Below are 14,526 nucleotides of genomic sequence, written 5' to 3'. Positions count from 1 at the left end.
CGGGGGGGCCAATATCCATGGCCCCTTCCTAGGCTATGAATATCAGCCTGCAGCTGTCTGTGTAGCCTTTCTGGCTATAAAATATAGGGGGACCCCACATCATTTTTTTGGGGGTCCCCCTATTTTAATAGCCAGTAAAGGCTATGCAGACAGCTGCGGGTTGATATTCATAGCCTGGGAAGGGGCCATGGGTATACCCCCTTCCCAGGCTTCAAATATTGGCCCCCGACCGTCGGCTTTCCTCCTCTGGTACAGAAAAGTGCGCCGGAGCCCACACCATTTTTTTTTAATGAATCATATTGTTCATTAATAAACATGGATAAGGATATATCTATGGAAATATCTATAGATATATCTATGGATATATCTATAGATAGATATATGGATAGATATATCTATGTATCTATCTATCTATCCCATATCTATCTATCTATCTATCTATCTATATCTATCTATCCTTCCCATATCTATCTATATCTATCTATCCATCCCATATCTATCTATCTATCTATCTATCTAACTATCTATCTATCCCATATCTATCTATCTATCTATCTATCTATCTATCCCATAGCTATCTATCTATTCCATATCTATCTATCTATTTATCTACTGTATCTATCTATCTATCCCATATCTATCTATCTATCTATCTATCCCATATCTATCTATCTATCCCATATCTATCTATCTATCCCATATCTATCTATCTATCTATCCCATATCTATCTATCTATTGCATATCTATCTATCTATCTATCTATCCCATATCTATCTATCTATCTATCTACATATGAAAAACCTGAAGGCTTGATAAAGGCTCTGCATGAGCCGAAACGTCGCCAACCATGTGGGTCTGAAATAAAACCACATTTTTTACTCTTTGAAAAGGAGTTCTGCCTTCAGTTTTTTCATATTTGAATTTTGGCTTTTGGGATAATTGCTTGGGAAGCCTGTGCACCTGAAGATTTTGGATTGTGCTGTTCCATTTTCTTTATCTATCTATCTATCTATCTATCTATCTATCTATCTATCTATCTATCTATCTAAATACAAAAGATGGAACAGCACAATACTTATTTTCGGGTGCAAAGCCCCCAGGCAACCAGTCCACTCATCACCCAAAGTATTCAAATATCAAAAAACGAGTGTTGCCTTCGTTTTTTGATATCTATCTGTCTGTCTGTGTGTAATGGAGTGTGGGTTGGACAAATGTAAAAGAGGAGGTTGGACAGAAATGACATCACAAATCTTTTTTTGTGAAATAACATATCTTTATTTAGCTTATAAAAACGCATACAAATCCGCATGTAAAAAACCAACAGAAAAACGCATCAAAAACGCACCTACATCTTCTGCCAAGAGATGCAAATTCTGTGTGGAAAAATCTGCACTGGAATCCGCAACGTGTGCACATACCCTTATAGCTTTCAGCGCTATAAAGGTACTAGCTATGAACCCGTTCTACGCCCGGGTGGCGGGCATTTTTATTGGTATATGGTCTCCCATCCTGGTATGTGCTGCCCCCTCCTATCCTGGTGTGCATGGCACCCCTCATCCCTATCCTGGTATGCATGGTACCCTCACCCCCCATCCTGGTATGCATGGTCCTCTCACCCCCAATCCTGGTATGCATGGTCCCCTCGCCCCCCAATGCTGGTGAACGTGGTCCCCTCACCCCCCTTTCGTGGTATGCATAGTCCCCTCGACCCCCCTATCCTGATATGCATGGCCCCCTCACCCCCCAAACCTGGTATGCATGGTCCTCACACTCCCCTATCCTGGTATGCATGGTCCTCTCACCACCCCCATCCTGGTATGCATGGTCCTCTCACCCCCCTATCCTGGTATGCATGGTCCTCTCACCCCCCCTATCCTGGTATGCATGGTCCTCTCACCCCCCCATCCTGGTATGCATGGTCCCCTCGCCCCCCAATCCTGGTATACATGGTCCCCTCACCCCCCTTTTCATGGTATGAATGGTCCCCTCACCCCCCTTTCGTGGTATGCACGGTCCCCTCACTCCCATTTTGTGGTATGCGTGGTCCCCTCACACCCCTTTAGTGGTATGCATTGTCCCCTCACCCCCCTTTCATTGTATGCATCATCCCCTCACCCCCTTATCCTGATATACATGGTCCCCTCACCCCCCTTTAGTGGTATGCATTGTCCTCTCACCCCCCTTTCATTGTATGCATGGTCCCCTCACCCCCCCTTATCCTGATATGCATGGTCCCCTCACCCCCCAATCCTGGTATGCATGGTCCCCTCACCCCCCAATCCTGTTATGCATGGTCCCCTCACCCCCCAATCCTGGTATGCAAGGTCCCCTCACCCCCCTTTCGTGGTATGAATGGTCCCCTCATCCCCCTATCCTGGTATGCATGGTCCCCTCACACCCAATCCTGGTATGCATGGTCCCCTCACCCTCCTTTCGTGGTATGCATGGTCCCCTCACCCTCCTTTTGTGGTATGCGTGGTCCCCTCACCCCCTATCCTGGTATGCATGGTCCCCTCACCCCCCTTATCCTGATATGTATGGTCCCCCTCACCCCTATTAAACTACACACATAAAAATAAATAAATAAATACTCACCCTTCTTCCCTGTGCTCCAGTGCTGCCTGTCAAGTTCTGCTGGAGGCCGGGGGAGGAGTCTGGCGCCGGAGTACGTGCATGCCCATAGCGCTGTCCAGCGCAATATTGCTGAAGACACACTGCAAATGTGTCTTCAGTAAACTGGCGTCGGATTGCGCTATGCGCATGCGTGATTCCGGCCGCACTTCTGCCCCGGTCTCCGGCTGAAAAGAAGCGCCACGGCAATGCTCCTCCCGGTCAGGTAGTATGTAAGTATGGCGCCGGACATAGCGGTATGCAGTGTGTATGCGTACCGCCATCTCCAACGCCATACACACTCCTCACCGCACTGCCTCATTCTGTCTGGAGCCAGACTGCGCAGGCTCGTCGCGCTTGCACAGTCTATAAAGGCTTCAGACGGAGTGACGCTTAGTCGGTTATATTATAGATGTACATGGGTACATATTCATTATTTTTTTTTAAAAGAATGCCTGTGTTTGTGCATGCATTCATGCATGTGCATGCTCGTGCGTGTGTGTGTGCTCATGATGCTTGCAATGTGTTACAATAAGATGCTTCAGATTGAAGATAGAGGAGGGATAGGGGGAGGGGTTTGGGTGTGGTTTGGAGTGCTTGTTGCTGGCTTACAGGCCAGTGCAATGCATCTTAGAATTTGTAGTATTAGAGCAAAGTAAGGGCCCCGTCATACACAGCGAGATTGCCAGCGAGATCGCTGATTTTGTGATGCCACAGCGATCTCGCCAGCGAAATCGCTGTGTGTGACATGTATCAGCGCCACACGGCGCTTAGTTACCCACTGTTTACCTTTGATACTAGCTTGCTCACTGGTTCTGATCGCTGGTGGGTCTGTCTATGTGACAGCTCACAAGCAATCAGCTAACTATGTCCCAGCAATCCCATCCACGTCGGATCTTTGGTGGGATCGCTGGGACATTGATGCGTGTAACGGGGCCTTAAGTCAGGAGAAAATAAATTTTCGATTAACCCCATGAGAGCTGGAACCAGCACTGAGGATGTGCTGCTAGAGCATGATAAAAGGTAATATTGCTAAAATAAACACAGTGGATGTTTTGAGTGGCACATAATAGCAAGATTTATGAAAAAGAAAGTTATAGTACTGGACAACCCCTTTAATGCAAGTCTATGGCAAAAATCTGCAAATTATTATTATTATTATTATTATTATTTATTGTTATAGCGCCATTTATTCCAGGGAGAGGTATACATAAAAACAAGTACAATAATGTTGAACAATACAAGTCATAACTGGTACAGGAGGAGAGAGGACCCTGCCCGCGAAGGCTCACAATCTACAAGGGATGGGTGAAAATACAGTAGGCGAGGGTAGAGCTGGTCATGCAGCGGTTTAGTCGATCGGTGGTTACTGCAGGTTGTAGGCTTGTCGGAAGAGGTGGGTCTTCAGGCTCTTTTTGAAGGTTTCGATGGTAGGTGAGAGTCTGATATGTTGTGGTAGAGAGTTCCAGAGTAGGGGTGATGCGTGAGAGAAATCTTGTATGCGATTGTGGGAAGAGGAGATAAGAGGGGAGTAGAGAAGGAGATCTTGTGAGGATCGGAGGTTGCGTGCAGGAAAGTACCGGGAGACGAGGTCACAGACGTATGGAGGAGACAGGTTGTGGATGGCTTTGTATGTCATGCAGGGGTGGATTAAGGGTAGCCAGGGCCCGGGGCAGTTCAGACTCTGTGGGCCCCCCTCGTCACGTGACGGGGGTCACAAATCGTAGAGCCACACTCTACATAGAGAATAATGGGGCCTCCAGCACCGACCTCCACCCGCAGAGCCACACTCCACATAGAGAATAATGGGGCCTCCAGCACCGACCTCCACCCGCAGAGCCGCACTCCACATAGAGAATAATGGAGCCTCCGGCACCGACCTCCACCCGCAGAGCCACACTCCACATAGAGAATAATGGAGCCTCCAGCACCGACCTCCACCCGCAGAGCCACACTCTACATAGAGAATAATGGGGCCTCCAGCACCAACCTCCACCCGCAGAGCCGCACTCCACATAGAGAATATTGGAGCCTCCAGCACTGACCTCCACCCGCACTCCACATAGAGAATAATGGGGCCTCCAGCACCTACCTCCACCCGCAGAGCCCCACTCCACATAGAGAATAATGGAGCCTCCAGCACCGACCTCCACCCGCAGAGCCGCACTCCACATAGAGAATAATGGAGCCTCCAGCACCGACCTCCACCCGCAGAGCCACACTCCACATAGAGAATAATGGAGCCTCCAGCACCGACCTCCACCCGCAGAGCCACACTCCACATAGAGAATAATGGAGCCTCCAGCACCGACCTCCACCCGCAGAGCCACACTCCACATAGAGAATAATGGAGCCTCCAGCACTGACCTCCACCCGCAGAGCCGCACTCCACATAGAGAATAATGGAGCCTCCAGCACCGACCTCCACCCGCACTCCACACTCCACATAGAGAATAATGGAGCCTCCAGCACCGACCTCCACCCGCAGAGCCACACTCCACATAGAGAATAATGGAGCCTCCATCACCGACCTCCACCCGCAGAGCCGCACTCCACATAGAGAATAATGGAGCCTCCAGCACCGACCTCCACCCGCAGAGCCGCACTCCACATAGAGAATAATGGAGCCTCCAGCACCGACCTCCACCCGCAGAGCCACACTCCACATAGAGAATAATGGAGCCTCCAGCACCGACCTCCACCCGCAGAGCCACACTCCACATAGAGAATAATGGAGCCTCCAGCACCGACCTCCACCCGCAGAGCCACACTCCACATAGAGAATAATGGAGCCTCCAGCACCGACCTCCACCCGCAGAGCCACACTCCACATAGAGAATAATGGAGCCTCCAGCACCGACCTCCACCCGCAGAGCCGCACTCCACATAGAGAATAATGGAGCCTCCAGCACCGACCTCCACCCGCACTCCACACTCCACATAGAGAATAATGGAGCCTCCAGCACCGACCTCCACCCGCAGAGCCACACTCCACATAGAGAATAATGGAGCCTCCAGCACCGACCTCCACCCGCAGAGCCGCACTCCACATAGAGAATAATGGGGCCTCCAGCACCGACCTCCACCCGCAGAGCCACACTCCACATAGAGAATAATGGAGCCTCCAGCACCGACCTCCACCCGCAGAGCCGCACTCCACATAGAGAATAATGGGGCCTCCAGCACTGACCTCCACCCGCAGAGCCGCACTCCACATAGAGAATAATGGAGCCTCCAGCACCGACCTCCACCCGCAGAGCCGCACTCCACATAGAGAATAATGGAGCCTCCAGCACCGACCTCCACCCGCAGAGCCGCACTCCACATAGAGAATAATGGAGCCTCCAGCACCGACCTCCACCCGCAGAGCCGCACTCCACATAGAGAATAATGGAGCCTCCAGCACCGACCTCCACCCGCAGAGCCGCACTCCACATAGAGAATAATGGAGCCTCCAGCACCGACCTCCACCCGCAGAGCCGCACTCCACATAGAGAATAATGGGGCCTCCAGCACCGACCTCCACCCGCAGAGCCGCACTCCACATACATGGCTGCTCTCAGTGCTCTGTGCTGTGCGCACAGGACCTGTGATGAGGTCTCAGGAGGGGAGGAGACAGGGGTCACATGATCGGGGGCCCTGACACCTTACCTCCTGTGATCTCATCACAAGCCTTTGCACGCTACCAGCAGCATCAGCGTTCAGGCTACTTGTTGATGCTGCTGGTAGCAGAGCACATAATGCCGCCCCCACGGTCACTCACTTTTAGGTGGGGAGAAGATGGAGTGCCATTGCAGCAGCCAGCAGGAATGTGGTGGGGCCCCCTTAGAAGCTCTTGTGGTGGGGGCCCCGGGGCTGAAGCCCCGCCTGCCCTGCCTATAATCCGGCCCTTCGCGGTGGCGGATTATAATGGGGGCAATTTACTGGCCTGGGCTGTGGGCCCCTTAACCCCACTGGGCCCGGGGCAACTGCCCAAATTGACCTCATTATAATCCGCCACTGATGTCATGGTTAGGGTTTTGTACTGGAGTCTCTGGGCAATGGGGAGCCAGTGAAGGGATTGACAGAGGGGAGAAGCTGGGGAATAGCGGGGGGACAGGTGTATTAGTCGGGCAGCGGAGTTTAGAATAGATTGGAGGGGTGCGAGAGTGTTCGAGGGGAGGCCACTGAGCAGGAGGTTGCAGTAGTCAAGGCAAGAGATAATGAGGGCATGGACTAGGGTTTTTGCAGATTCTTGGTTGAGGAATGAATGGATTCGTGAAATATTTTTGAGTTGAAGTCGGCAGGAAGTGGAAAGGGCTTGGATATGTGGTTTGAAGGAGAGATCAGCATCAAAGATTACCCCGAGGCAGCGAGCTTGTGGGACTGGGGAGAGTGGGCAGCCATTTACTGTAATGGATGGGTTCGTTGGGGGGGGTCACGTGAGATGGGGGAAAGATGATGAATTCTGTTTTGTCCATGTTTTGTCCATGTTAAGTTTCAGGCTGAGTTCACGTGGCGTTTGTTTCTTGTTTCCGCGGCGGTTTTAACCGCGCGATTTTACCACGAAAAATAAGCATCCCATGCATTCCTATGGGATTTCGCAATGCTGTGCTAATGCTGTGGTTTTTACCACGGCGGAATCACTTCGTGGTAAAAAACGCAGCATGCTCATTAATTTTGCGGAATCGCGGCGATCCCGCACCCATTGGAATGCATTGTTCTTCTTACTTTCCGCATGTGGCTGTGCACACCATGCAAAAAGTAAGCAGAACATTTGCGGATGGTACCCACGGTCTGGAGGAGAGGAAACTGTCCTCCAGGTTTGGGTACCATATCCCTGTAAAAAATAGAATTTAAAATAAATATTGTTATTCTCACCTTCCGACGTCCCGCGCAACCTTCCCGCCTCTCTCCACGCTCCCGGTCCCAGTAAGCCTTTGCGAGCGATGACGTCCGTTCTCGCGGGATCGCGAAGTCTCGCGGTCATTCGCGCGAGGTCATCGCGAATGACCGCGAGACGTCGCGATCCCGCGAGAACAGACGTCATCGTGGTAATTGTCGCAAAGGATTACTGGGAGTGGGAGCATGGAGAGAGGCGGGAAGGCTGCGTGGGATGTCGGAAGGTGAGAATAACAATATATATTTTTTTATTTTTATTTTTTACATTCTATCTTTTACTATTGAGGCCGCATAGGCGGCCTCAATAGTAAAAAGTTGGTCACACTCGTCAAACACTATGTTTGATGAGTGTGACCATCCTGTCAATCAGTTCTCCAAGCGATGCTCCAGATCACTTGGAAAGCGCTAGCAATTCTGCAAACTAATTACGCTTGCAAAATGCTAGTTTTTCCGTGGGAAAATCGCGGGAATTTAAAATGCGATTTTCCCGCGGTAATTTCCGCGAGAGTTCCGCTACATGTGAACCCAGCCTAAAACTTAGCGTACCAGCAATAGAAATTGACGTTGTGGATTTGAAACTTGAACTGCAGGTCAGTTTACACTCAGTAAAAAAGAAGCACTTTAGGCAGGAGATTTCCATAAATCCCATCCACTTTGCTGGAACTGTAAGACTTTGCGTTTTTGATGCAGCAAAAATACGCAGCATCAAAAGCTCACCAAAAACTCATAATGGGCACAAAGTCTAAAAGGAATATGTCACCTGATCATTGCTTCCCCAGCATGGTGTAGGAGTCAGCGATGTATCACTTATTGGGCTGCTTGCAACAGTTTTAATAAATTCACTGTTTTATCTTCTGTAGATCTAACAGTTACACTATAGACAGATGTAAAGAGACTAAGCATGTGTACCGCTGGGCCAATCTGCAAAATTCATCAAGCATTCACTATTAAGAAAAGTTAGTATTGAGCACAATGGGAGCGTAATACTCAAAATTGTCCACAAGATGGTGAAAAAGAGCATAAAACTAATATTAAATGTGTAGTTGAGAAACATTGCACAGTATATTGGCAGAAAAATATTAATGTACATAGAATAATAAAAATGAATTTATATATATGTATATATATATATACACACAGACATAATATCTTTTTGACAAATAAAACTAAATAGCAGATTGTAAATAATGCAGACTGAATATGTACATATAAATGTGTGAAAGTTATTGATATTGGGTGAATAAAGCATAGTAAAGGATATAAATATATCAGTATAAACCAATGACGAGTGAATATGTGAATGGGTGAACACACAAGTAAATTTATTACACTTCAAAATAGCTTAATAATAGCATAGAAGAAAGCTGTAGAATTTATGGCAATAGGTGTAAATAAATAGGAGAATACAAAATGTGTACAAAGGAAATGGGGAACCTGAGAAGGGAAGGGAAAGAATGCGTGAGTCTGAAATACTTACATGAAACAACAGGTGAGTCTAGGGGTCTCACATACATGGAAATCAAATAAAATTGTGCATAGATATGAAGGACAAACAAGGTGTGTGACCAAGACTCAATGGCAGACAATAACAAAATATGAAGTAATACATATACATAAAAATATTGATGATGCTATACAGATATGTGTACATAAATGGTAATTAAATATATACTGTATATACACACATGGTCAAAATTGTTGGTATCCATCGTTTAATGACAGAAAAACCCACAATGGTCACAGAAATAGCTTGAATCTGACAAAAGGAATAATAAATCAAAAATCTATGAAAATGAACAAATGAAAGTCAGACATTGCTTTTCAACCATGCTTCCACAGAACTTTTTAAGAAATAAAACTCATGAAATAGGCCTGGACAGAAATGATGGTAACCCTTAACTTAATATTTTGTTGCACAACCTTTTGAGGCAATCACTGCAATCAAACAATTCCTGTAACTGTCAATGAGACTTCTGCAGCTCTCGACAGGTATTTTGGCCACTCCTCAAGATAATAATAATAATAATAATAATAATAACCTTTATTTATATAGCGCCAACATATTCCGCAGCGCTTTACAGTTTAACAGTTTCAAAACACAAGTCATAAATAACAACGTTAACAATACAATAATTAAAGCAAAATAAGACGAAATAAGACGACCCTGCTCGTGAGAGCTTACAATCTACAATGAGGTGGGGGAGATACAAAGTACAGGTGTGTATTTACAATTGTGTATTTATAATGAAGGTCCAGCCATCTTGAGGGAGTGAAGGATGGATGGAGATAGTGAATGGGCTACACACGCACACTTACACAGAGAATGACTTTGATTAGTGAACGTGATAGGCCGCTCTGAACAAATGTGTTTTGAGGGAGCGCCTAAAACTATGCAAATTGTGGATAGTCCTAATTTCTTGGGGTAGAGCATTCCAGAGGATAGGAGCAGCACGGGAGAAGTCTTGGAGTCGGGAGTGGGAGGTACGGATTAGTGCAGAGGTTACTCGAAAGTCGTTTGCAGAGCGCAGCAATCGGCTAGGCCGATAGACAGAATTGAGGGAGGAGATGTAGGGTGGTGCCGCACTGTGGAGAGCTTTGTGGGTGAGAACAAGTACTTTGAATTGGATCCTATAATGAATGGGCAGCCAGTGTTAAGACTGACGAAGAACGGACACATCCGAGTACCGATTAGCCAGATGGATGACCCTGGCTGCTGCATTAAGTATGGACTGAAGAAAGGATAGTCGAGTGACGGGGAGGCCAATTAATAGAGCGCTGCAGTAATCCAGGCGGGAGTGGATTAATGCTACAGTGAGGGTTTTTGTTGTTTCCATGTTGAGAAAAGGGCGGATTCTAGAGATGTTCTTTAGGTGTAAGCGGCAAGAGCGGGCAAGAGATTGTATATGGGATGTGAAGGAGAGATTGGTGTCAAACATAACACCCAGACAGCGCGCCTGCTGCCGAGGTGTTATTGTGGTACCACCCACGGAGAGGGAAATGTGAGATTTAGGGAGGTAAGTAGACGGCGGGAGCAGAAGAAGTTCAGTTTTGGAGAGGTTGAGTTTCAGATAGAGAGTGAACATCATATTGGAGACTGCGGACAGACAGTCACTGGCGTTCTGTAGTACAGCGGGTGTAAGGTCGGGGGAAGACGTGTATAGTTGTGTGTCATCAGCATAAAGATGGTACTGAAAGCCAAATCTGCTGATGGTATGTCCAATTGGGGCCGTGTAGAGAGAGAAAAGAAGGGGGCCAAGGACTGAGCCCTGAGATACCCCAACAACAAGAGGAAGAGGAGATGACGTGGAGCCAGAGAACAAAACACTGAAGGAGCGGTCAGAGAGATAGGAAGAGAACCAGGAGGGAGCAGTGTCCTTAATGCCTAGTGACTGGAGCCTAGAGAGTAGGAGATGGTGGTCAACAGTATCGAAAGCTGCAGATAGGTCAAGAAGAATGAGCAGAGAGTGGTCACCGTTACATTTTGCTGTCAGAAGGTCATTGGTCACTTTGAATAGTGCAGTTTCAGTCAAATGTAGGGGGTGGAAGCCATACTGTGAAGGGTCTAGAAGGGAGTGAGTAGAGAGGTAACGGGTAAGGAGGGAGTAAGCTTGGCGCTCCAAAAGTTTAGAGATGAAGGGGAGATTGGAGACTGGTCTGTAGTTGTTTATGCAGGATGGGTTGAGAGTGGGTTTCTTTAGTAATGGAGTAATGATAGCGTGTTTGAAGGAGGATGGGAAAATGCCCGAGGAGAGGAAGAGATTAAAGATTGTAGTTAGGTGGGTTGTGACAACTGGAGAGAGAGACTGGAGGAGATGTGAGGAAATGGGATTGGTAGTGCATGTAGTCGGATGAGAAGAAGAGAGGAGTCTGGAGATTTCTTCTTCTGTGATGGGATCAAATGTGGAAAGTGAGCCAGGGGAGATGCAGGAAGGGATTGGAGTCACAGAACTTGGTGGTTGGGAGCGGATTTCCTGACGGATATTATCTATTTTTTCTGTAAAGTGGGGGGCCAGGTCATCAGCACAAATGTCTGTGATAGGGGCTTGTGCTTTTGGCCTGAGGAGGGAGTGAAAAGTGTCAAAAAGTTTCTTGGGGTTGTTGGCTAGTGAGCAGATCAGGGTGGTGAAGTAAGTCTGTTTGGCGAGGTGAAGGGCAGCGTTATAGGTTCTTAACATAAATTTGAAGTGGATGAAGTCTTCTGATGTGCAAACTGATGTGCAAACTGCTACAGTTGTCTTGTGTTTGAAGGTTGCCTTTTCCAGACGGCATGTTTCAGCTCTTTCCAAAGATGCCCAAAAGGATTTAGGTCAGGGCTCATAGAATGCCACTTCAAAATAGTCATTTCTGATTTTGTTTCTCCCACTGAGAGCAATCAATCTTATTTAAAACATGTTATACATATTTAACATGATTAGTTCTATGCTCTTTTGCAGGACCATGTTGTCATTTTTGAGTATTACGCTCCCATTTTACACAGCACAAACCCTTCTTGATAGTGAATGCTAGATCACCTTCGCAGCTCTGCCCGATGGCACGCATGCGCATCTGGTGCCCGGACGACTCTCTGTCTCCTGTACCTTTTATGACGTTGTCGAACACTAGCCGTGGTGAGCTCCTGGTATCCACCGGTCTGCGCACACGTCCCTCTCCTATTGGCTAGCGGTGTGCTTTTATAATCCTTCTTCCTGTGATGACACCACCCCCTCAAAAAGGCATTTCTGAAAATGGGGGTCGGGGTGGGCTTAGTCTCTTTACATCCATCTATAGTGTTTGCTGACTGATTGTGGTTTATAGGACAATAGTCTTCCCTTGTACACTTGACTGTTATTCAGTCAGCAACACCCTTCATATCTTGATATTACCACCAATATCATGTGTTAAATATGTATATATACTTTTTATACATACAGTATGTCTGATGGTCACAATATTTAATATACCATACTTATAATTTTAAATAATATTGTATCAATGGTGCGTCTCCTTTACATACTTGTTCATACCATGTTTTACCATCTATATAATTCCTCTTTTTTTGTATGCCTACTATATTTTATTTGATCAATAACATTTATCTTTTCTGACATTTCTTATGACTCGTTATATTGACTTAATGATTGTTTTTTTGTGTTTTTTCTATTATGTTACCAATTAGTCCGTTGGCATTATTATCTGAGATGTATGTATACATACAGCCATTATTATATATGTAATTAGTTACACATTTATAGATACACATTATTTGTTTTTAAGGCATCCATTAGCATTTTCCTATATGTACATATAAATTCTTCTTGTTTTCTTGTACATTTTTATTATAGGCAGACAGCTGCCAATCAGTGGTGGGGGAGGGGTTATACAGAGCTCATGAATATGGAGGACTACATGGCAGCAGGTTCAGTAGTCCTCTAATTCATCAATACTACTACAAGTAGCCCAGTAAGTCATACATTGCTGGAATCAGGGTCTATGTCTCTAGATTATTCTCTCAGATTAGGTGGGAAAAATCTGAGAACAAATTCCCTTTAAGGTCACTGTGACATTGACACATTTTGGTAATATATTAATTAGTATTTTTAAATCAATATTAGGATTGGGTCCAAAAGACAGGAGAAGTGCAAATTTTCCCCAAATTATGCTTTATCTGTGCATGTTGATGTCCGTTTCTGGTTTTGTTTTCTAAATACTTCAAAATAAATCAAAATAGTGACCAAAATAAGCAAGTGTGAAAATGGCCCATCAGTGCGGTTTGCAGTGGGATTTCCTTATGTGATGGCGGTACTGCTTCCATCCACACCTTGCAACGGTATTCCTAAGGCTTCCTTCATATATCAAGGATGTTTTCTGGTACACAAAAACAGAAATTTTCATCACTCTTTTGGTTATGATTTTCATTAATATTTGGTTCATGTGTCAGTTTTGACAACTGTGATTTTATTACAAAACCTAAGACAGCGACAAAATGAACATCTACCCTGATGTAAATAAATAAGTAAAAGCAAAAGTGCATTTAAATAACACTGGGTGCTTTGTAAACACCATTTTTGACAATAAAAATGTGGAAAAGCCAACCCGCCAGCGTCAAGGTGTATCTAAAAGGTCCAACAAACTGGAATATAAGTTGGCATACCAACTTATACTCCAGTTCATTTTTTTAGGATTAGTTTCAGTTTTCTGTACTTGTGCAGGTAAGGGTAAGACCTCCCTTCCTTTGAGCTGGACATTACGTAGCTTTCCATTTGCTGTGGATCCATATTTGGGATCCGGTCCTGCCCTTATACACACTGAGGTCACTATGACGCCGGGTAATTTTTATAATACTAGAGGTTAGGACAATCCCGATTTGGAGACACCTTGACGCTGGTGGGATGGTTTTTATGCTTTTTTGATCACTTGTTCCCATTAAAAACACGGGCGTGAATCACGGATGTCTGAATGAGGCCTTACGGTGAGGTGGAAACGTCTTTGAAGTACATTTGTCATTTTTTAGGCTTCACGATTATGCGTTACACTTTATGGGAAGATGCCGCTTACAGGTGGCGTTCACCAATTATTTACAGATAATAAATTGATGTGAAAATTGTTTCTTACTTTGCAGAATAATAACTTTACTTTTTGTTTTGCAGAAGTCTGAGGATGAAGCCCTAAAGATTATGGGAAAAAAATAGCTTTATTTTTTTCCACAACATCTGTTTATGTTCTTTATCTTTTCCTCAAATCTTTTCAACCCTCATCAGATCTTCAGAAAAGATAAATTGCTGCAATTTTATGTGTTTTTTTTCTTGCTGTACAAATGCTTGTTTTGCTTTGTTGCTTATACATTTCTTGATTATCTAAGTCCATATGTAATATACATACTTGAAAAAATTTCGAAACTGTTAAATTATTCCTGCTTCCAGCTATGATCAATTGTGATGCATTTTTTATTTATTTTTGCTGTGGTTTTCTAAGGTTGATGCAAAAACACAAAACTTGTCAGCATCTTGAAGTTACACAAAATTTTTGCAACCTTTGGCGTTTCATCAAAATTTATG

At 45.5% G+C, this 14,526-nt stretch overlaps 1 protein-coding gene across 1 annotated transcript in view; it reads left to right on the top strand.

Moving 5' to 3' along the window:
- The window catches only part of LOC141099133 (polymeric immunoglobulin receptor-like), a 181,791-nt gene extending 167,530 nt beyond the window's left edge, over positions 1-14,261 (top strand). The window contains exon 8 of the mRNA XM_073587265.1: positions 14,119-14,261. Within this exon, the coding sequence (XP_073443366.1) occupies positions 14,119-14,126 (8 nt within the window). The 3' untranslated portion in view covers positions 14,127-14,261. The remainder of the gene's footprint in view (positions 1-14,118) is intronic.
- The last annotated feature ends 265 nt before the right edge of the window (positions 14,262-14,526 follow it).

Source organism: Dendrobates tinctorius, unplaced genomic scaffold, assembly GCF_039654945.1.
Source record: "Dendrobates tinctorius isolate UK_male_01 unplaced genomic scaffold, ASM3965494v1 ptg000098l, whole genome shotgun sequence".
Classification (NCBI taxonomy): domain Eukaryota; kingdom Metazoa; phylum Chordata; class Amphibia; order Anura; family Dendrobatidae; genus Dendrobates; species Dendrobates tinctorius.
This window is presented reverse-complemented; position numbering and strand designations above follow the sequence as displayed.